Genomic DNA, 20,688 nt, shown 5'->3' with positions numbered 1-20,688 from the left:
ACTTATAAAAAAAAAAACTAGTTTTTGGGCCTCGGTTATGTCCAGGGTCATTACATGGGGTTGATCATTAATATATGTTTTAATTTATGATTTAATTTCCTTGTAAACCCAAGCCGTAGGACAATTCTTCCACTCCCAATGCATGCAGTCTATACTACCAATCATGCCTGGAAACCCACGCAATTCATTTTGATGAAGGATTCTCCTTAAATCTTCATCTGTAGGTTTACGTAGATATTCACTTTCAAATTGTGAAATAACCCCCTGACAAAAATGTTGCAATGCATTCCTTGAGGTTGTTTGGCTGATACGTAGATATTCATCCACGACATCGGGGGCTACGCCATACGCTAACATTCTTATTGCAGCGGTGCATTTCTGCAACGGTGATAAACCAAGCTTTCCAGCTGCATTCGGACGTTGTTGGAAGAATTGATCCCCTTAAACCACCTTATTCATAATGCGACAGAACAAAGATCTTCGCATACGAAATCTACGGCGGAATTGGTTGTCGTTATACACTGCATTACTCGCAAAATAATCGTTATATAGTTGTACATGCCCTTTTTCTCTTTCCCTATCCCTTTTAGGCTCCGGGACATTTGCTATATCATTATTAAGCTGGGATTCTTGTGATGAGTGTTGGGGAATTAAAATACGAGGTAGGTGGTTAGCAGCATAATCATCAACTAACCGATAAAATTCAACGTTATTTGAGAAATCAGAAGAACTAGAGCTTGAGGTGGAGGAAATGAAAGACATGTTTTGGTTATGGTTTGATAGTTGGTTTGTTTGGGATTCTTTCCGTTTTGAATAACACTTGCATGTATATATAGTCCAAGTGACTATCAATGCATGTGAGTTGCTCTGATTTTGCATGTGAGTAACTCTGAATTGAAATTCATGTATCATTGCAATCTCTGCAATGAAATTGATGTGTCATGCATGTATATATAGTCCATATGACACTTCAATGCAATCTCTGCAATGAAATTGATGTGTCGTTGCACTCTGAATTGCAATTGAATTATAGATGCATGTGATGTATGACACTTGAACAGTTGATTTGACTCTTCAACATAAAGCTGTGGAGATTTTATTGGGAGATGTTTATTTGTCATTAACCATTACATGTGATTTTTATTAAAAACAAATTTCATAAAGTAAATAATTTACTGCATAATTAATGTTATAAAAAACATAATTCACTTCACATTAATGTAAATAAAAAGGAGTACATCTTAACATTAATTAAAATAAAAAGGACTACATTAAACATTAATTAAATAAAAACAGTAGCAAACACATTAAGCTGATCTAAATTACATGTTCCTTCTACCATAGAGTAGTGCACGTAATTCTTCCTTGTAAGCCTCTTCATCAGGAGTTAGGTCCGGTCCCTTTGCCATTAGATCTTGCAGCATTTCGTAGTTAAGCCTTCTCTCTTGAATTTCGACTTGTTTTTGGTGAAGCTCTACTTGTTTTTGCTTCCTTCTTTCCCTTTCCATGTCGAAATCCATCTTCTTCAACCGCATTTGTGCCTCGATTTCCCTCGTAGCATTATTCTGCTGCATTTGCTCGGTAATGTTTGAGACGTCAACAACCACTCCTTTTCCCTTATTACGCCTGGACTTTTCCTTTTTAACGCCATCAGGTCGAGCAAGACCCCCAGAAGTGAAACCGGTAACGTGAACAACATCTTCATCATCAGTTCTACACCGCTTTTCACTTCCACTACTGTCATCCTCGACAGCATCACCGCAAGCTAATCTTTCCTCTCTTGACAACGCCCATCTCAGTTTTGTCCTCCACTTCGGATCATTTTTAACCATTTCCCAACCATGGTGACAATTAAAATTATGTGGAGTAGGCTTGGAGGAAATATAGAATAACTTACTTGCATTATTAATTCGGTCTGCTTCGTTGTAACCACTTCCAGTTGCCCTACCAGCTTCGTCATAGCAACTACTCCATTGTATTAAATCAGTTGCCATCCTTCTCCAACGGCTTTCCAAACTCCTCAAAGGTCTTGGCGGCAGGATGTGGGGTCTCTCAGCCTGTGCTTGATCATATGCTGCAGATATTTTTCGCCATAGCGCAGCTGCTTTTTGGCTTGTACCAACAATTGCATCCTCACTGAATTGAAGATACAAACCAATTAGAGCTTCATCCTCCGCAACAGACCACATTCGACTTCCTTTTGTTAGTGGTTGGTTTTGATTCACAGACACTCTTGAAGGAGGTGGAGAGTATTGAGGAGTGTCTGGAACATTTTCTTCCATTTCATCATCTAATTGAGAATCGGTGCCTTGATAAACAAGAGGTGAATGTGGTTCATAGGTAGTGTTTTGGAAAGGAGTTTGACGAGGTGTTTGTTGTGTTGAATTTTGCAAAGAATTGTTTCCAAGCCTTTGTAGGAAAAGCTGAAATCGAGGATTAGTGACAAAATCATCACCCAAATCAGAGAAATGATTAGAAAAATTAGGGTTATTAGGATCCATAAGTTAATAGAGAAGAAAAGTAATAAAGCTTTTTATTTTTGGAAAAATAAATAAAGCTTTAAACAATAATTAGTAAAAAAATCAACAATTACTAAAAGAACAAAAACTAAACTATATTTTCAAAAAATAAAAACAGCTACAACAGCAATAATATTAATGATAATTATAATAATAATAATATGATAATAACAATAATAATAATAATAATAATAATAATAATAATAACACTAATAATAATAATAATAATAATAATAATAATAATAATAAAATTTTTTTTTTCAGAAAAACGTAAATAATAATTATAATAATAAGAAGTGAGGATTAGGAAATTAGTGAATATAGGAGATTTTTGGTGTTTTTGAAAGTATATCAAAATATATCAAAATGCATGTCTATTTATAGAGAAAAAAATTTTATGGCCGTTGGTGAATTTTTTTTTTTTTTTTTATATATTTTTAACGGCAATATTACCGTTTTTTTAATATAACCGTTGGGAAAATCAGAAAAAATCTGATTGGTGGAAGCAATTGATGCGTGTCGCAAGCCCATTGGCTGGCCTGACGCGCGTCAGTTGCCAGGGAGTTCAAATTTTTTTTGCTGAGAAAACACCAAAACGACGTAGTTTTGGCCTGGGAATGCACAAAACACGTCGTTTTGGACGTTTTCTCAGCCATTATAATGGGCTTGCGTCAGATTTTGCTGGGTCCCACCAATTTACTGTTCATTCTCATTTCTCCTCTAATCTTGTGTGTTTTTGGTTCTCCTCAACCGTGAGAGCTATTTTCCTCACTGATGTAGTGTTCGGGTTTTTTTTTACACCTTAATTTTCACTCGTGAGGGCTTTTTCCCTCATTGCTGGGAGTGTTCTGATACACTTATTTAGAAATGGAAAGGAGTATTACTTATTAATTTTTCTTTCAAGTGATAAATAAAAGACCAAAACTGTGTAAAAAAATGAAAGATATGAGTCCAAAACTTTTTATTTCTACATATTTTTTTTGTTCATTGCAAATCATCAAAAGGCTTGAAAATAACATTTTTTGGGTAGTACACTTTAAAACGAATCTAACAAGATCTAAAATTAATAATGCTTATTCTTTATATACCCTAACTAGGCCTTAATCCTTTTTTTTTTTTGGGCGGGTTATACATACACTTTTAATAATATGAGGGGGAAGGGTAAGGAATCCCCACCCTTAGAGTGTCTCTTATCGTGATCATAAAGTATTGGATAAGTCCGAGTCACGATTACCCTTTCCACTCAATATATAGAAATAAAAAATGTCTAATAACTTATATGAAATTTTCAATAACTTATGTCAAAGAAATAATATCTTTTTTTTTTTTGAGGGAAAGAAATAATATCTAAATAGTCAAGATCGATGTTCAAAATTTATATGAAATGTTCAATAACTTATGTCCATCTCACTCAAATCCGGACTCATTCAATAATAGAATTAAACTCCCAACTATGAGGCTAGAAGGTGTAATATTTCCTACTAAACCAATCTTTCTCAAGGTAGTTCATTTATTAGATAAAATCAACGTTTTCTCTAGAATCAAATACTAATACGGAGTAGATCATAGCTATTCCTAAAATCAAACACAAACAGAGTACCTTATTTTTAGTTGATTGAACAATTTCTTAAATTGATTAATTTTTCTTTTTTTTTTGACAAGAAATTGATTAATTTTTCTAGCACACCCTATTTTGCAAAAAAAGAAAATAAAAAATTGGTGATGGTAAATGTTTCGGGGTTTTCTGATGTCCTGCGGGAGAGTTACAATTCCGAGACTGGAACCGGACGCCTGTACCTGCAAAACAACGGAGACTCCTTGTGGTGGGAGCTCCGCCTCCAACGATCAAGTTAGTACTTGTTTAAGGAGTAATTAATGCGGAAATTAAAGTGATTGGGTCTCTCTAGGTGAGAGTGTTTAATGTAGGTAATCTGCTTTTTTAGCGTGATCAGCCTGTAATCCCCCTTAATGAGGATTAAGGGAGGTATTTATAACCTCGGGAAACGTGCCAATCTAGGTTTAGGTTAACCTTGGGCTGATTGGGCTTCCCTCGGAAGTTGGGCCTAGGTGACCGGTTATCCCAGGTTTCATGGGAAGGACACGTGTCGTGTCGTAATTGGTCCATGGTGGACGGATCATTGCTTGACACGTGGCAGGCTCCTATTGGCCCATGTGACGGACACATGGCGGAACCTGATTGGTCCACTTGTCAAATGGTGATTGGTGGGGAAAAATCCCCTAATCATTTGCCCCTCACAAGTGGCACGTGACTGGTCACGTGTTACCTGTGACAGGTGTCACCCTGTAACAGGCGACGGCCTGCTACAGGTGTCACTCGGCGAGAGGCCGAGAGATTCTCCCGCCAAAATTTTGAATTCTGGAAGTGACCCTTCGCCTTCTCACTTCGCCTATATAAAGGAGTGTTGACTTCGGTCATTTTCACACTTCAAAACTTTGTGAGAGAACATTCGGACCCCTGAACTTGCTCTGACATTTTGGACCCTTTCTGCCTACCGCCTGCTCTGACAAGCCGACTGCAAAGGATTTTCAGAACTTCATCAATCGTCACTCGTTCAGGTAACCGTCGGTTCTCTTACTCTTAATTTTCTCTTTACTTTATTCTTTTTTGAAATGGCACCACGGAAGCACACGACACGACCTAGGTTATTGATCAGCCGGTCACCGGGGACGGCTGAATCTAGGACTAGGAGTGTCGCCTGCCCTTTTCTGGACCCATCTTTGCCCTTTATACAAAGTCCGACTGTATCTGTGTCTATGCAGAGCATGATGGCCAGAACAAAAAAGACTGTCAGGATCTCAAATTCAGACGGCTCCTCCCACAGGGTGCCGATTAGTGAAACATCTGACCAGGCGCCAGATGTGGAAGTGAAACAAAGCGGCTTGAAAGTCGGCAGTTCTGAGGGAGGAGTCAAAGTGACCCCTTCCCATTTACAGTTGACAATTCTACATTCTCTCCTGCTCCTTTTAAAGGAGAGGAGGCGGGCCCCTCCGGGAGAGGGGAGGAGTCGTCCTCTTCGGACTCGTCAGAGGACGATTCCGAGTCTAGCTCTTCTGGCCATGCTTCCCTGGACACAGAAGAGAAAAACAGTCGCCTACAAGAGGCGAGGATTTCTCACGCAGTTGAGAAGGGGGACGATTGGGCGGAGCCATCCGCCTCTCACCGAGAGCAAAATACCCCCTACTACTGCACGGTACCTCGGGGCCGGATCACGGCCATGCAAGAGAAAGTGGAGAGCTTTATCGCAAACCACACAATGGGCCCCGACTTTTTAGTGTTCGTGCCGGATCCAGAGGACACAGTCGTCTGGCCGGCTGGTACTAGTTATGATGGCGCCTGCTTTGGCTGCTACGAGGCGGCCATTAAGGCTGGGCTGCGCTTCCCACTACATCCGGCTGTTCAGCGGATCTTGGATGGGTATGAGTTGGGGTTATGGCAGTTAGCCCCGAACTCCTGGGTCAACGTACTCGGCTATGTGGCCGGGTGCGAACTGCACGGGGTGGAGCCGAACTTCGAGGCTTTCGCCCACATGAACTACCTCAGCCGGACCCCTAAGGCAGGCGGTACCGGCTGGTATCAATTGACGAGCCACAGGGGCTACCTCATGACGAGAGGTAAAGCAAACAAATGGAAGGATTGGCGGAGCACCTTCCTCATCATTGAGAGTTCAGACACAGAGCTTAACAAGCGCTTCAACAGGTGGAACAGGAATTTGCCCCTTCTTGCAGGCGGCCGCAGCATGCCGCCTGTTCCCCCCAAGGCTAAGAAAGAGATCCTAGATAAAGGACTCTTCAAAGTAGAGTCGAAGGTGAACTCTACTTCAGGGGTACGAGAGCAAGTACCCCTGCACTGCGTCCCGAGCTTCAAATGGCTCTACGACGAGTACTTTTTGGCCGCCTGTGGCCTCAGCAGTCGGTGCTCAAGAGGTAGCCGGCCTGTCGAATACTCTGCTGTTCCGTGCATTTCTTGTTATGACTTTTATTAACTTTGCTATTTGTTTTTGCAGCGGACGCCATGAGCAAAATTACCGCCTCCAAGACTGCGGCGGCCATGTTGCGGGCCTCCATCATGCAACAGTCTTCAATCGACTCCCCCAACAAGGGGGCACCCTTGGTGGGCTTCGAACCTTACACCCTCTTTTTGGAGTTGGGTTTATGCATATACTGACTTTTCTTCTTTTTTAGGCGGGCGCTCCAAGAGCTTCTTCTTCCCAACAGCCGGACCCCAAGGCCCGGAGGACGACTGTTGGGAGCTCTCCTGGTTCTGCCAGGAAACATGCGGCGGCTGAGAAACAGCCGGCCACTTCTTCTAAAACTCCAGCTGGGCCACCTAGAAGTATGAAATTATCCTTGTAAATTTTAGACTTGCTCCCTTCTTTACTAGGTCTAATCCGTTTGTTTATGCTTGATGCAGCCGGCCCTCAGGAGCCTGACTTGGTCGAGGTGGCCAAGTCTATGATCAAGGTCGTTCCTCCAGCTGAAAGGGAGGCGGTCAGGGGTGTCGGCACCCTTGACCTAGACGGGATTGCAGGGGTCCTTGCTGAGGTATACTTAGCATATTTTTGAGTATTTGAATTCCAGGACGCCTGTTTTCTTTTTTGTTTGGAAACTGACGCCTGTTCCCCTTTTAACTTAGGCCCTGCTCCGAGTGAACGGCCTTCGCAAGCCGCTTGACCGGAAGAACAAAGAGGTAAAGGCTGCAAAAGCTATGGCCGCCTCTGACTGTGATAAGGCAATGTTTCAAATTGCCCAAAATGAAGTTCTGACCATTGATATTCTTTATTATCAGGCGCAGGCTACCGCCGCTATCCGGGCTCAGTTAGAGGCGGCCCAGAAGAGGAATAGCGAGCTGGAGGCGACCATCAACAACCTCAAGGCGGAGCTGAGACCTCTTCGCCAAAAGATGTCCTCATACGAAACCTTGGAGAAATCCTTGGCGAGCGTAAAGGTACGCCTGGTGACCCAGGAGAAGAGTCTTACTCAGGAGCTCTCGGAAAAGGCCGAGCAAGAAAAGAAAGAGCTGGTCCGGGAGATGATGGAAGACTCTGCTCAAATCCAGCGCATGACTTGGGGCCGCCTCTTCCCCAATGCCGACTTTGCCTCATGGGAAAAAACGTACCGCCAGTGTTCTGATAGATATAATCAAGAGATCCTGGCGGCTGCTGAGGAAGAGGCGTTGGAGGAGGCGTTGGAGGAGGAGCAGCCGGTAGTGGCGCTTGTGCCGCTTGGGGGTAATGCATCAAAGAAGGATGCAGCTGAAGCCGAGTCCAGCAAGAAGAGTGCTGACCAGGCGGCAGCTGCTGATATTGAAGATCTGCCCCCTTCTTAAGCTTTATGTCTTCTTTCCACAGCCCGCGTGCCGTTTGTTTTGTATTTACCCGGCCAGGGGGCCGGGGCTCTGAATATTTTGCCGGTCTTTAATGACCGGCTTCTTTTTAATGAATATTTTTGTTTTGCTTCAAATTTGTTCAAGTATTGAATATTCTGATATCCAATTGTACACTATACCGACTGTTTTACATGGCCGATAGTTGCAGACAGGTACGGATAGTTAGTCACGCCGCCTATGCCCCTGGACGACTGGTTGTCTGTTTCCAGGCTAGACGATCAGTCGGCCATTTATCCAATCGGTATTCGAACCATTTTAAAGAATGGATCCCCTTTAGGCAGGCGGTCCTGTCATTTGTAAAATTAACCAAGTAGGAAAGTGGTTTGACCAAGTACACATGATTGTTACCTAGTCGCCAAGTAACTGAGTAGTAGAGGTATCAAGCGGTTGGTACCGGTTGTTCCCCTTTATTCGCCAATGTTTGTTGGCTTTTAACTCATAAGTTGTTAACCTAGCAGGAGTAGTGGTTGAGAGCCCCTGTTTGCTAAAAACAGGCGGACGACTCATACCTTTTAGGCTCCATACTAAGTTTGAGAGAGTGACTATGAGTTAACTTTGGAGTTACTCAATCGCCGTCACTCCTGCTTGAGTAGTAAAGGTACCAGGCGGCGGAGACCGGCTGATCCTTTTGATTCGCCAATGTTTGTTGGCTATTAACTCAAGAGGTACCCCCTGCATTTATCCCAAGTAATACAGGTGGTCATCTGACTCAGATGTCAACTGCTACCACTGGTTTGGTTAGTGATAGAGTTATCCTTGTCTCAAAAACGGCTACGTGGTTGCCCTTGGGGACAGTCGTATAGGTGCCGTGTAATTAGTTTATAGAGCAATGTTCCACCCAAAAGGGAGTTACTCTCTGCGACGAATTTCATCCGGAGGGATGCCGCCGGACGCCTGCTATGATGTTGGGACAGGTTGTATTAGTTTTGAAGATTGGATCAGTTGGCTTGGCGCCTGGTCTGATCATTCGGCTTGTGGCCTTGGTTAGTTCTTGGTGAACGTAGGTGCTAAGTAAGTGGAGGGTAGCTGCCTGTTTAGGCACAGGGTCGGCCAGGCCCTGATCATTTTTAGCTAAGTATAAGGGGGGTGGCTGTGTGTTTGGAACCAGTCGGCCCTCTTCTATGGAGAGTAGCCGACTATATGTCCAGACGGCGTGCCCCTATGGTGAGAGTAAAATATTCAATGGAGAGTAGCCACCTGTAAAGGTACAGGCGGCATGCCCCTCTGAAGATAGAGTAAAATACTCAATGGAGAGTAGCCGACTGTAAAGGTACAGACGGCATGCCCCTCTGAAGATAGAGTAAAATACTCAATGGAGAGTAGCCGACTGTAAAGGAACAGACGGCATGGCCCTCTGAAGTTAGAGTAAAATACTCAATGGAGAGTAGCCGACTGTAAAGGTACAGACGGCATGCCCCTCTGAAGATAGAGTAAAATACTCAATGGAGAGTAGCCGACTGTAAATGTATAGACGGCATGCCCCTCTGAAGTAAGAATAAAAATTAAACATGGAGAGTCGCCGACTGTTTGTCAGCAGGCGTGCCCCTCTTAGTACAAAATTGAATATTAAGTATGCAAACTTTTATTAAGTAGCCCCTGACTATTTACATCATTCAAAAGAAATATTTCTTAAGATTATCTACATTCCAAGTTCGAGGCAACGGTTGTCCGTCTGGTGTTCCCAGACGGTAGGTACCGTCCCTGACCTCTTCACAGATTCGGTAGGGTCCTTCCCAGTTGGGAGTTAGTTTGCCAGACTCATTAGCCCTACCAACTGCTTCCATTTTTCTAAGTACAAAGTCCCCCACTTTGAGTGGACGCCTGTGTACTTTTTTGTTGTATGATCTAGTCATTCTCAGGCGGTAAATTTCATGGCGCAAGACAGCATTGCCCCTCCTTTCAGGAAGTGAGTCTAATGCCAGGCGCATGGCTTCCTAGTTTGCCTCTTCGTCATATAGCATTACTCGAAGAGTCGGCTCGTAGTGTTCTATTGGAAGAACAACTTCCGCGCCATAAGTTAGGAGGAATGGAGTTTCTCCAGTCGCCCCTTTTTCAGTCGTCCTAATGGCCCAGAGAACATGTGGTAATTCATCCGCCCATAGGCCGCCTGCTCGTTCAATCTTTTTCTTGAGACCGTCTGAGATGATTTTATTAAAGGCTTCTACCTGGCCGTTTGCTTGTGGACGGCCGACAGATGCAAAGTAGTGTGAAATTCCTTGATCACCCAACCAGCTTTTGAGAACAGACGTCTCAAATTGGGGACCATTATCAAAAACCATAGACATGGGAACCCCGAACCGAGTGATGACATTTTTCCAAATGAATGAAATTACATCCTTCGTCTTGATTCCCTTTACAGCCTCCGCCTCTACCCATTTAGTGAAGTAGTCGACGGCAACAATTATGTACCTCCTTCCGCCTGTAGCAGGCGTATATGGACCCAGAATATCCATGCCCCACTTAGCAAACGGTAGTGGGCTATGAATGGTAGTGAGGTCAGTAGCCGGACGGTGAATTAGTTTTCCAAACCTTTGGCACTTGTCACATTTTTTCACCATCTCCATCGCATCTGCTTCTAAAGTAGGCCAAAAGTAGCCCTGCCGCCTTGCCCGTTGAGCAAGCGTCCTACCGCCTATATGGGAAGCACAGTAACCAGAGTGAAGATCGTCTAGTATCTCTCGTCCCTTTTCTGGAGTAACACACTTTAAGAAGGGTTGAAGGTACCCCCTTTTGTGAAGTTCTCCCTTTATTATTTCAAAACTGGTTGCTCGTTTTTTTAGTGCTGCCGCCTGTTGATGATCATCCGGCAGGGTACCGTTTGTCAGATATGCCCTGATTGAATCCATCCAGGTTGAGCTTCTGTCTAGGATTCCAATAGGGTCTTCCTCGATGCTTCTCTTCTCCATTACTTCCCAAAAAACAGTTCGAGGAGTATCACAGGAGGCGGATGATGCTAATTTTGAAAGTGCATCCGCCTGGTTGTTTTCTGATCTCGGCACTTGGATCAGATATAAATCCTCAAGGGAGCCGACTGCTTGTCGGACCGCCTGTAAATACTTGATCATGGCCGGATGGGTTGCTTCGTATTCGCCATTGTACTGACTCACTATCAATTGTGAATCGGAATAGGCGTCTATTTTTCTTGCCCCTGCCGCCTTGCACATGCGGATTCCGGCTAGTAAAGCTTCATATTCTGCCTCATTGTTTGAGGCCTGAAAACTGAAGCGTAGAGCATACTCGTACCTGTCGCCCTCTGGCGATTGACATATGACGCCTGCTCCACAACCATTTGAAGTAGAGCTTCCGTCCACATATACCTTCCACACTTGGTCTGTAACATGAGAGTCCGGAGGACGAGTCATCTCAACAATAAAGTCAGCAAAGGCTTGCCCCTTCACTGCTTTTCTAGGCTTGAAAGTAACTTCAAGGCTCTGAATTTCTATGGCCCATTTGATCATTCGGCCTGACGACTCCATGATGGTCAGTGGCCTCTTGATAGGTTGGTCTGTATACATGACGACTGCATGTGCCAAAAAGTAGGGCTTCAATTTTTTAACAGCCATGAAGAGTGCAAGACCAAATTTCTCCACTAAGGGATACCTCAACTCGGAATTTTTCAGTACGTGACTGACAAAGTAGACCGGGAGCTGACATCCGTCTCTTTCAGCAAGGAGAACAGCGCTTAACGCATGATCAGAGACGGCCAGGTACATGTAGAGTACTTCTTTGGGCAAAGGGCTGACCAGCCTCGGCAAGGAATGCAAGTGAACTTTCAATTTCTGGAAGGCGGCCTCAGCATCCGGCCCCCATTCAAACCTTGCCTTTTTCTTAATTACCTGGAAAAAGTATAAGCATTTGTCGCCTGATCGGCTTAGAAATCTTCCCAAGGCCGCCAGACAACCTGTTAACTTCTGAACCTCTCGGATGGTACGAGGCGACTGCATGTCAATGACCGCCTGCACCTTCTCAGGGTTCGCCTCTATTCCTCTCTGATTGATAAGGAATCCGAGAAAATTCCCAGACTCAACTCCAAAGACACATTTCTTGGGATTGAGCATGACATGGTGCCGCCTGAGTGTGGCGAAAGTTTCTCGGAGGTCCGACAGATGATCTTTCTTAAGTTTAGACTTGACAATCATATCATCAATATATGCCTCGATATTTCTCCCAATTTGATCAAAGAACACAGTGTTTATCATTCGCTGGAAAGTGGTCGGGGCATTCTTAAGACCAAACGGCATGACCGTGTAACAGTATAACCTCTGATCAGTGACGAAGGCCGTCTTCTCCTGATCTTTCTTCCATAAAGGAATTCGATGGAAACCAGAGTAGGCGTCCATAAAGCTCATCAAAGCATGGCCGGCTGTTGAGTCGACCATGTTATCAATTTTAGGCAGAGGGTAACTGTCTTTGGGGCACGCCTTGTTTAAGTCTGTGTAGTCTACACACATTCGCCTGGTGCCATTCGGCTTTTTAACAAGCACCACATTTGCAACCCAGTCTGGGAAGTAACATTGCCGAATGAACCCTGCATCAAGTAATTTTTTAACTTCAGCGGCTGCCGCCTGACTTCTTTCTTCGCCATGGTTCCGCTTCTTCTGCCGTACCGGCTTCTTTTTCGGATCCACGACCAGTTTATGTACCGCCAGATCAGGACTAATGCCTGGCATTTCATGAACTTCGAATGCAAAGATGTCCTTGTATTCCTTCAATAGTTTGTGAAAGTCGTCACCCAGGACTCTCAGAGCAGTCGTCCCAACTTTGACTGTTCGCTCAGGACGTGAATCGTCTAAGATCAAGTCCGTATGCTCACCAGCCGGCTGAGGGCGGAATTCATCCGACCGCTCCTCTGCCAATGATTGCTATTTTCTGTCTTTTCTTGCGGCCCCTGTCTGGGATGCCTTTCTCTTCTTGTCGCCTGCTTCTTGAACAGGCGCACTCTCCTTGACATTGTCAAGGTCTATTTTTCCACCACTCGACCCAGTAGCCATAACAGTGGGCTTGACATCCGAGAGATAGCACTCTCGGGCCATCCTCTGATCTCCCCTTAGGGACCCGACTGTTCCATTATCCCTCTCAAACTTGAGCAACATAAGAGATGGGATTATAACAGCCTTGGAATTATTCAGGGTTGGTCGTCCCAGAATCATGTTGTAGGCCGAGAGTTCTTTTACTACCAGGAATCGGACTACCATGTGTCGTCCTTCCCCTTTTTCGCCCAGGCGGATGGGTAAATCCACTCGTCCCACTGGGTGGACGACTCCTCCTCCAAACCCTACTAAAGGGTGGAATGCCGGATGTATGCAATCAGTCTGATATTTTAGTTTCGACAGACATTTGCTACTGATGAGATCTGAGGAGCTTCCGGTATCTATGAGGATTCGGCCAACTCTCTGGTTGGCCACTTTACATTCAATAACGATAGGGTCGTCATGCGGCCCTCGTACCCCTCCTAGATCTTCTTCAGTGATGACAATCTCAGGAAATGAATATTTGGAGGGCCTTTCTTGGTGAACGGAATTTACATCTAACCGTCTGATATTGTCTTTGTTGCCCCTAATAGTGGGGCCGCCTCCTGAGAAGCCGCCTGCAATGGTGTAGACGACTGCATCATCTGTATCGGAACTGTCGGCATGTTGATTCTTTTTGGCCGACTGCTTTCTTGAGGAAGTGTTCCCCGCAGATTTCTTGACATAAGTGTCAAGATCACCTTGCTCAGCCAGGCGGTCCATGTACCGCATGAGACTGATGCATTCATTGGTGTGATGACCAACATCTTCATGATATGCACAGAATTTTTCTTGGTTCCGGTTGTTTGCAGAACCCTTCATGGGGATCGGCTTCTCAATTGAGATCCGTCCCTTGATTTCCTTTAGGATAAACTGGCTATCCTTGTTAAACGCATACTTTGGGGAGTATGGTTTGAATTCTTTTTTCTTTTTCTGGGCCAGCTGTTTAGAGGAATCAGCCGCCCAGACCCCGTTTCTCTTCTCGTCTTTGTTTGACGACTGTTTCTGTCGTCCTTCTCTTTTGTCGGACCTTTTCCCGTCTGACTGTTTTACCGTACTACAAAGATCAGTCGCCTGTATATAGGCTTCCGCTTCAATCAAGGCCTCTTGAAGAGTCGCCACCCTCTTTCGGACCAAATCAAATTTGAAGGTCGACCCGTCTTTGAGACCTCTGAAAAAGTCAGTATAGGCTACTTCATCTGGTAACCCTTGAATCTGTATTCTCATCAGGTTAAACCGCCTGATGTAAGAACGAAGCCCCTCCTTCTCGCCCTGCTGAATTGTTCCTAAATCAAGGGTCGTCTTCTTCGCAGGGATGTTCATGGCGAAGTTGGAGGTGAATAAGTAAGCAAGCGTCCTGAAGTTATTTACACAACCAGTCGGCAGGTTGCCGAACCATTGTTGTGCGATTCCTTTGAGAGTCGCTGGGAAACACTTGCACCAAGTGGGATCATCCAACCCTTGAAGGTACATCAGGTTGGTGAATGCCATCGGATGGTCTTCTGGGTTAGTAGTGCCGTCATAGGCGCCTACTAATACATTTTTCACTTTGGTCGGCTGAGCGGCTTCAGTAATTTCCTTGGAGAAGGCCGATGGCTGTTCACCAAGTCTAAGCAACCGTAGCTGCCAGTCCATAGGTTGGACATTTTTTGCTGCATGTCCACCAAACGGAGGTGGCTGTAAAAAATACTGTTGTTGCGGTAAAAACGATAAGTTTGGTACCGCCTGGTCGCTATGAAAGCCGGACTGACGGGAGGTGCCGCCTGACTGACTCTCACGATACGAATGAGTATGCCTCATCGAGGTATTTCGCAGACTGTCTTGGAAGTTTGAAGTAGAGGCCGACTCTGACAATCGGTCACTCTTCTTCTGCTCTAGCAGTAGCCGAGCGTCTGTGTATGTTTTCCTCGACCCGTCCGCCTAGATATGACGAACAGGTTTCCTATTTCCTGGAGTAGGAAAACGGTATTTTGTGAAATCAAGGGCAGTCGGCTCCCGCTTCCTAGATTTAGGATGAGGAGTCGCCTCTCGCCCTTGAACTGGCTTCCTCTTCTGTGAAGTGGAGGGTTTCTTAGCCGACTGCTCCTTGTCCAGAGCAGGCGGCTTCTTGTTGATCAACTCTTGAATTTCTCCCTTGAAGTCCCTCATGAAGGTCATGAGTTCGTTCCTTGTGATGGGAGCAGACCCATCAGTCGGCTGCTGCCGAACAGGCGGTGCGCCTGCTGGCTCACTTCCAGTTTGAAGATGTTCCCGTTCCCTCCTTTCAGTATGACGGGTACGTCGGGCCCTTAGGGTCCCGTCTGAAGCTGTGTGAGCTTCAACTTCAAATTCATTCTCAGTATCGTGGTCCGACTGAACTAGAGGGTCGTCCAGGGGACGCCTCTCTTCAGGAGTCGGTACAAACGTGGATGCCATCTCAGAAGTACTCTCCCCACAGACGGCGCCAAATGTTTCGGGGTTTTCTGATGTCCTGCGGGAGAGTTACAATTCCGAGACTGGAACCGGACGCCTGTACCTGCAAAACAACGGAGACTCCTTGTGGTGGGAGCTCCGCCTCCAACGATCAAGTTAGTACTTGTTTAAGGAGTAATTAATGCGGAAATTAAAGTGATTGGGTCTCTCTAGGTGAGAGTGTTTAATGTAGGTAATCTGCTTTTTTAGCGTGATCAGCCTGTAATCCCCCTTAATGAGGATTAAGGGAGGTATTTATAACCTCGGGAAACGTGCCAATCTAGGTTTAGGTTAACCTTGGGCTGATTGGGCTTCCCTCGGAAGTTGGGCCTAGGTGACCGGTTATCCCAGGTTTCATGGGAAGGACACGTGTCGTGTCGTGTCGTAATTGGTCCATGGTGGACGGATCATTGCTTGACACGTGGCAGACTCCTATTGGCCCATGTGACGGACACATGGCGGAACTTGATTGGTCCACTTGTCAGATGGTGATTGGTGGGGAAAAATTCCCTAATCAGTAAAGAAGAGAGAGCGTTGGGACTGTAGTAGTAGTAGTAGTAAAATTTTGACTTTACAAGCATTGCCAAAATTAAAAATTTCTTCCCCAAGTCACGTTCCACATGACCGAGTACGTCCTAATTTTATAACACTATTGGATTAGGTAAGACTAACATGTATCTCCACGTGGACATTTTTAATTGGTCAATAAGTCAACATAAAACACGCGACTTTTGTGAGTCTATGACTACCCCTAAGTTAGCGCGACCAAAAACATATCCAAATACCCCCACAAATCATACATCGTCTACATAAATTAATTCATACGAGTATTATTTTGTAAAATTTGAAAATTATAATAAGTACAGGGGTGAGCATGGGACGGGTATTCGTACCGTTAGTACTAATGGTTTGGGTAAACAATAATCAATATCACTAAAAGTGATATTCATAAACCGAACCGATAAGATCGGGTACCCGGACTTTGGATACTCAGATTTTCGGATCGGTTATCGGGTACCCAATAAGATATCCAATAATGACAATAAAACTTAATAATGTAGTTATTATGATATCATTTAACACTAATTAATAACAATAACACACGATCTTGACCAAATTATTAATAATATAACTAATCATTGATATTATAAAGTGATTATGAAGTAAAGTAAGAGTTTAGATTTTGGAATAGTACATATAAGTAGGACAAAAAATTGAATTTCAAGAACCCCGAAAACTGGACCAATTAAGTTAGGACCAAACCCAGACTGGACTGGTTTGGACCGATTTTAGAATTTTCATAAAAAAATTTCTAAATTTTAAATAATTTATGGAAAACTCGAAAAAAATTAAGGAAAAACAATATTTTAACATCTTTTTTTTGTATGTTTAGTACAAAAAAGCTCATACGACTAAAGTTTTCCAAGCTTGATAAGGATAATCTTAATCATTATTAAAGGTTTTATAAAAACCGGTCCAATCCACGACCAATTTTTATAGGGGTTTGGACCGGATCGGACCGAGGACCGAAAAAATAAATTTCTCAACCCGGAGACCGGATCGGTCCGATTCGATCCATTTTTTCAGTCCGGACCAATTTTGAACACCCCTACTCATGATTCTTGGCTTCTCGCCTACCTTTAGCCTTACTATCGTTAATACCCTCAACTTGACTACTTGGGATCTTCTCCTTTAATTGAAGACAAAGTCATCACCCTAGTTTTTGGTCTACAGTCTTCAATGGCTATATACATATACTCTCGCTGGACGTTACATCACCCACATCTAAATTTTTGGGGATGACTTTCTCTAAATCACCCAACACCTTGATTATTTCCTTGCTCTTAGGCTCCAAGTTTTTTGCTCTCATCAAGTCTTTTTGAGCTTCCACCAGCATCCCCGAACTGGCAAAAGCAACCCCTCTTCTAAAGAGAGCCTTCACAGTTTCTCCATCCACTCTCACTAATAGGGAACTAAGTACAATGACCTTGTTTAATTTGTTCAGTTTTAGAGCACAAGCACCAAGATTTGAGTGAAATCCTTAAGAAGTGGATTATTATCGCAATTCGAAACATTCTCGCATATAGTGCTGATAACAATGCATAGACTCTTAATTGCTTTGTTATAGATATCAAGAGCTTTGCTAAATTCACCTTCCTTGAAAAGGGAGTTACCTTCTTCCTTAAGGGATCGAAGTTACATATGGGACAACCTCATTAGGTCCATTGAATTTAATAAAGAGCTCCTCAATATCACTGTCACCTTCATCCAAGTTATCTAAGTGGTGTGATAGAAGAGGAGCAATTGAAAAGTCTACCCCCAAGCCTACCATAGTAGACGACAACAAGACACAATACTCAAAAGGAACTAATATAATACAAGAAAGAACAAACTAACTTTAACCCAAAATGAAGAGGAAGACAAGAGTACTTACTGATCAAAAGGTGTAGAGCAAGAATTTCGGCTCGTCGGTGCTAAAGGGATGATATTTGATCCACTCCAGACACCGACGAGCCAGTTGGGCTGAACCGGGCTAGGTGGCTCGAAAAGGTGTTTAAATTAGAGAGAGAACTATTAGAGAGAGAGATGTTGGGAAGATGGGCTTTTTATTTCATTAAGTTCTGCACAGTGTGAAATTGTGAGATTTTGTCGAGTTCTTGTACCTACGGTAGTTAAGGCTTTATTTGGTATTGTTTTGGAGATATTTTAGCTTATTGTGCCCTATTAGAGTTTTGACTATTTAAAAAAGTTAATTTGGGTGTTTGATAAATAGCTTATTAAAAGAGTTTTTTACAAAAAGCTCATCATAAGAGTTTTTTGAAATGAACTTATTAAACAATTAGCTTTTTGGCTATTAAATACACTAAAACAGATAACAATTAGTAGCTATTTATCAAACAATTTTACACAATCAGTTATTTACAACCAATTAATCAAATTCAGCTAATACAACCAGCTATATCAATTAACTGCCAGCTAATTACCAAATGGGGCCTAAGTATGACAACCTAAAAACTCTTTATACTCCATATATATAGTTTATAATTTCTTAAAAAAAAGTTAATTATAGATGTATAGTCTATAAATAAACATTAATAATAAGTTAATAACATACGTATAAAGTACTTTGTATCTCCTAAATTAATTTTAGTTGTACTAAATTTTTTGTACTACACTTCATATTTAATTTAGGAAAAATTACTTTAAATAATCCAACCTTTGCTCCTTTCTCCCAAAATAATCCCACCTTTTGATTATTTCATAATAATCCAACCTTTTACCCCCATCTTCACATAATGAAAGGATTAATACCGTTTTTTAATCCCAACTTTCACCAATTTATTTTCATTAATCCCAACTTTGGATTATTCCTCAATAATCCCAACTTTAAGGTGTCTATCATTCTTCATACCCAACCGGTAACTAAACCTGTTATATCAGGTCACTTGACACGTGTCAAGTCTTGATTGGTCAAAAAATTAAAAAAATAACAAAAAGAAAAAAATAACAAAAAAACAAAAAACAAAAAAAACAAACAAAAAAAACCAAAATTAAAAAAAAACCACCCAGCCAAAACCCCAACCACCCAAGAGTTCCGGCAGGCCGCCCAGCCCAGCCATCTCCCTCGTCGGACCGCCGGACCTCCCCCTCCACTAGAGTTGCCGCTCCGGCCGCTACCATCTAAACCACCATCCCCCCTCCCCGAAACCCCCTATGCAACCACCAATAAAAACCCGAAACCCCCTCGCAACCACTCATTTCACGACATCTAACCAGTCGCAACCCACCATCTTCATTCAAACCACCACCACCCTTGTCTGACCATAAAATTGGGCTTGAATTGTTGAAAGAAGAAAGAAATTAAGAAATCAAACCACCACCATTTGCAAATTTCAGATGTGATTTCCTTTTCCACTTGAATTGTTGATAGTGAAAGTGGTAAAGGAGAGAGAAAGTAGAGTTGTGGGGTGAAGGCAACCTATTTATGGTGGTTATTTGGTCGGTAAAGTGGTCATTTAACAAGGAGTTAATGATTTTCAGGGAACAATCGAAGGTTGGATTGGGAGTGTTGGTCGGTGGGCTATGGACCTATTGGTTGAGGAGAGAGAAAATTGAATTGAGAGTGAAGATAGTGGTGGTGGTCGTTCGACAAGGATGGTGGTTCAGTGATGGTTTCAAGGTCCATGGTGGTGATTCGGCAAGGAAAGAGTGGTTCGGTGGCTGGGGTTAGGGGTTTCGGGATGAGGGATGTCATATAGGGGGTGGAGATGGTGTTTTCCGGGGTGGGAGAGGGTCGGGGTCAGGTTTCGCGGTCTGAGCAGTGGGTGGGGTTAGGAATTCCGGTGAGCTAGGGTGGAGGGTTGGGTCATTTGCTGGTGTTTTTTTTTGGGTGGTTTTTCTTTTTTAATTTTGTTTTTAATTTTATTTTTTTTAACCAATTAATTTGTGACACGTGTCACTTTAACAAAAAAAAAAACCAAAATTAACCCATTCAACCGGCAACCAATTTTTGGGATTGAAGAATGATAGACCACCTTAAAGTTGAGATTATTGAGGAATAATCCAAGTTGGGATTAATGAAAATAAAATGGTGAAAGTTGGGATTAAAAAACGGTATTAATCCCATAATGAACCCAGATGACCGATTACCTAAACAACCGGTCATCCTTTTCTCTCTCCTCCCTCCTACCATCTTCCTCCATTCCACCACCCAAAGTTCCACCCCCTTCTTTTTTCCTCTTCCCCCAACCACTCTAGCCCCTTCCCACCAACAAACTTACCGCCCCCCTTCCCCTAGCAAACCTGCCGGCTTTCAAAAACCGGCCCACCCTTTCCCTCCTCCACTTCCAAAGCGGCTTACTCCCACCAAAAAAATTTAAACCCCTTTAATTTGCATTTTTCGACGAGAGAGAAAGTGAGGGGGTTGGGTTTTGGATGCTTTCAGGGATGGAGTAGGTGATATTCGAGGGCTAGGGTTTTAGTTATGGGTTGTTTTGGGGTTATGGTCGGCGGTTTCGAGGGTATAGAAGGTGGTTTGGGGGCTAGGATTTTGGTTATGGGTTGTTTCGGGTTATGGGTGGCAATTTCAGGGGTGGAGGAGGTGGTTTCGGGGGCCGGTGGTCATGGAGGATTAGAGAGGAGAGAGAAAGGTGGTTTTTTTTTTATTATTATTATTTTATATATATATATATATATATATATATATATATAAATTAAAATCTAAACCAAACCAATAAAAACGTGATACGTAAGCATGGGGTAAAAGGTTGGATTATTGTAGAATAATCAAAAGGTTAGATTA

The 20,688-nt window shown here is 43.3% G+C and overlaps 1 protein-coding gene across 1 annotated transcript; it reads right to left on the bottom strand.

Moving 5' to 3' along the window:
- Nucleotides 1-1,126: 1,126 nt before the first annotated feature.
- On the bottom strand, nucleotides 1,127-18,121 carry LOC110734487 (glutathione S-transferase T3-like). Its single transcript, XM_021914651.1, has 2 exons — nucleotides 17,821-18,121; nucleotides 1,127-2,423 (listed from the first exon to the last, which is right to left on the bottom strand). The coding sequence occupies exon 2, from the start codon at nucleotides 2,280-2,282 to the stop codon at nucleotides 1,323-1,325; it is 960 nt and encodes a 319-aa protein (XP_021770343.1). The 5' UTR covers nucleotides 2,283-2,423; nucleotides 17,821-18,121; the 3' UTR covers nucleotides 1,127-1,322.
- Nucleotides 18,122-20,688: the final 2,567 nt, after the last annotated feature.

Source organism: Chenopodium quinoa, unplaced genomic scaffold (genome assembly GCF_001683475.1).
Source record: "Chenopodium quinoa cultivar QQ74 unplaced genomic scaffold, ASM168347v1, whole genome shotgun sequence".
In the NCBI taxonomy this organism is placed as follows: Eukaryota; Viridiplantae; Streptophyta; class Magnoliopsida; order Caryophyllales; family Amaranthaceae; genus Chenopodium; species Chenopodium quinoa.
Note: the sequence above shows the minus strand (reverse complement) of the source record. Positions and strands in the feature narration are given on the sequence as shown.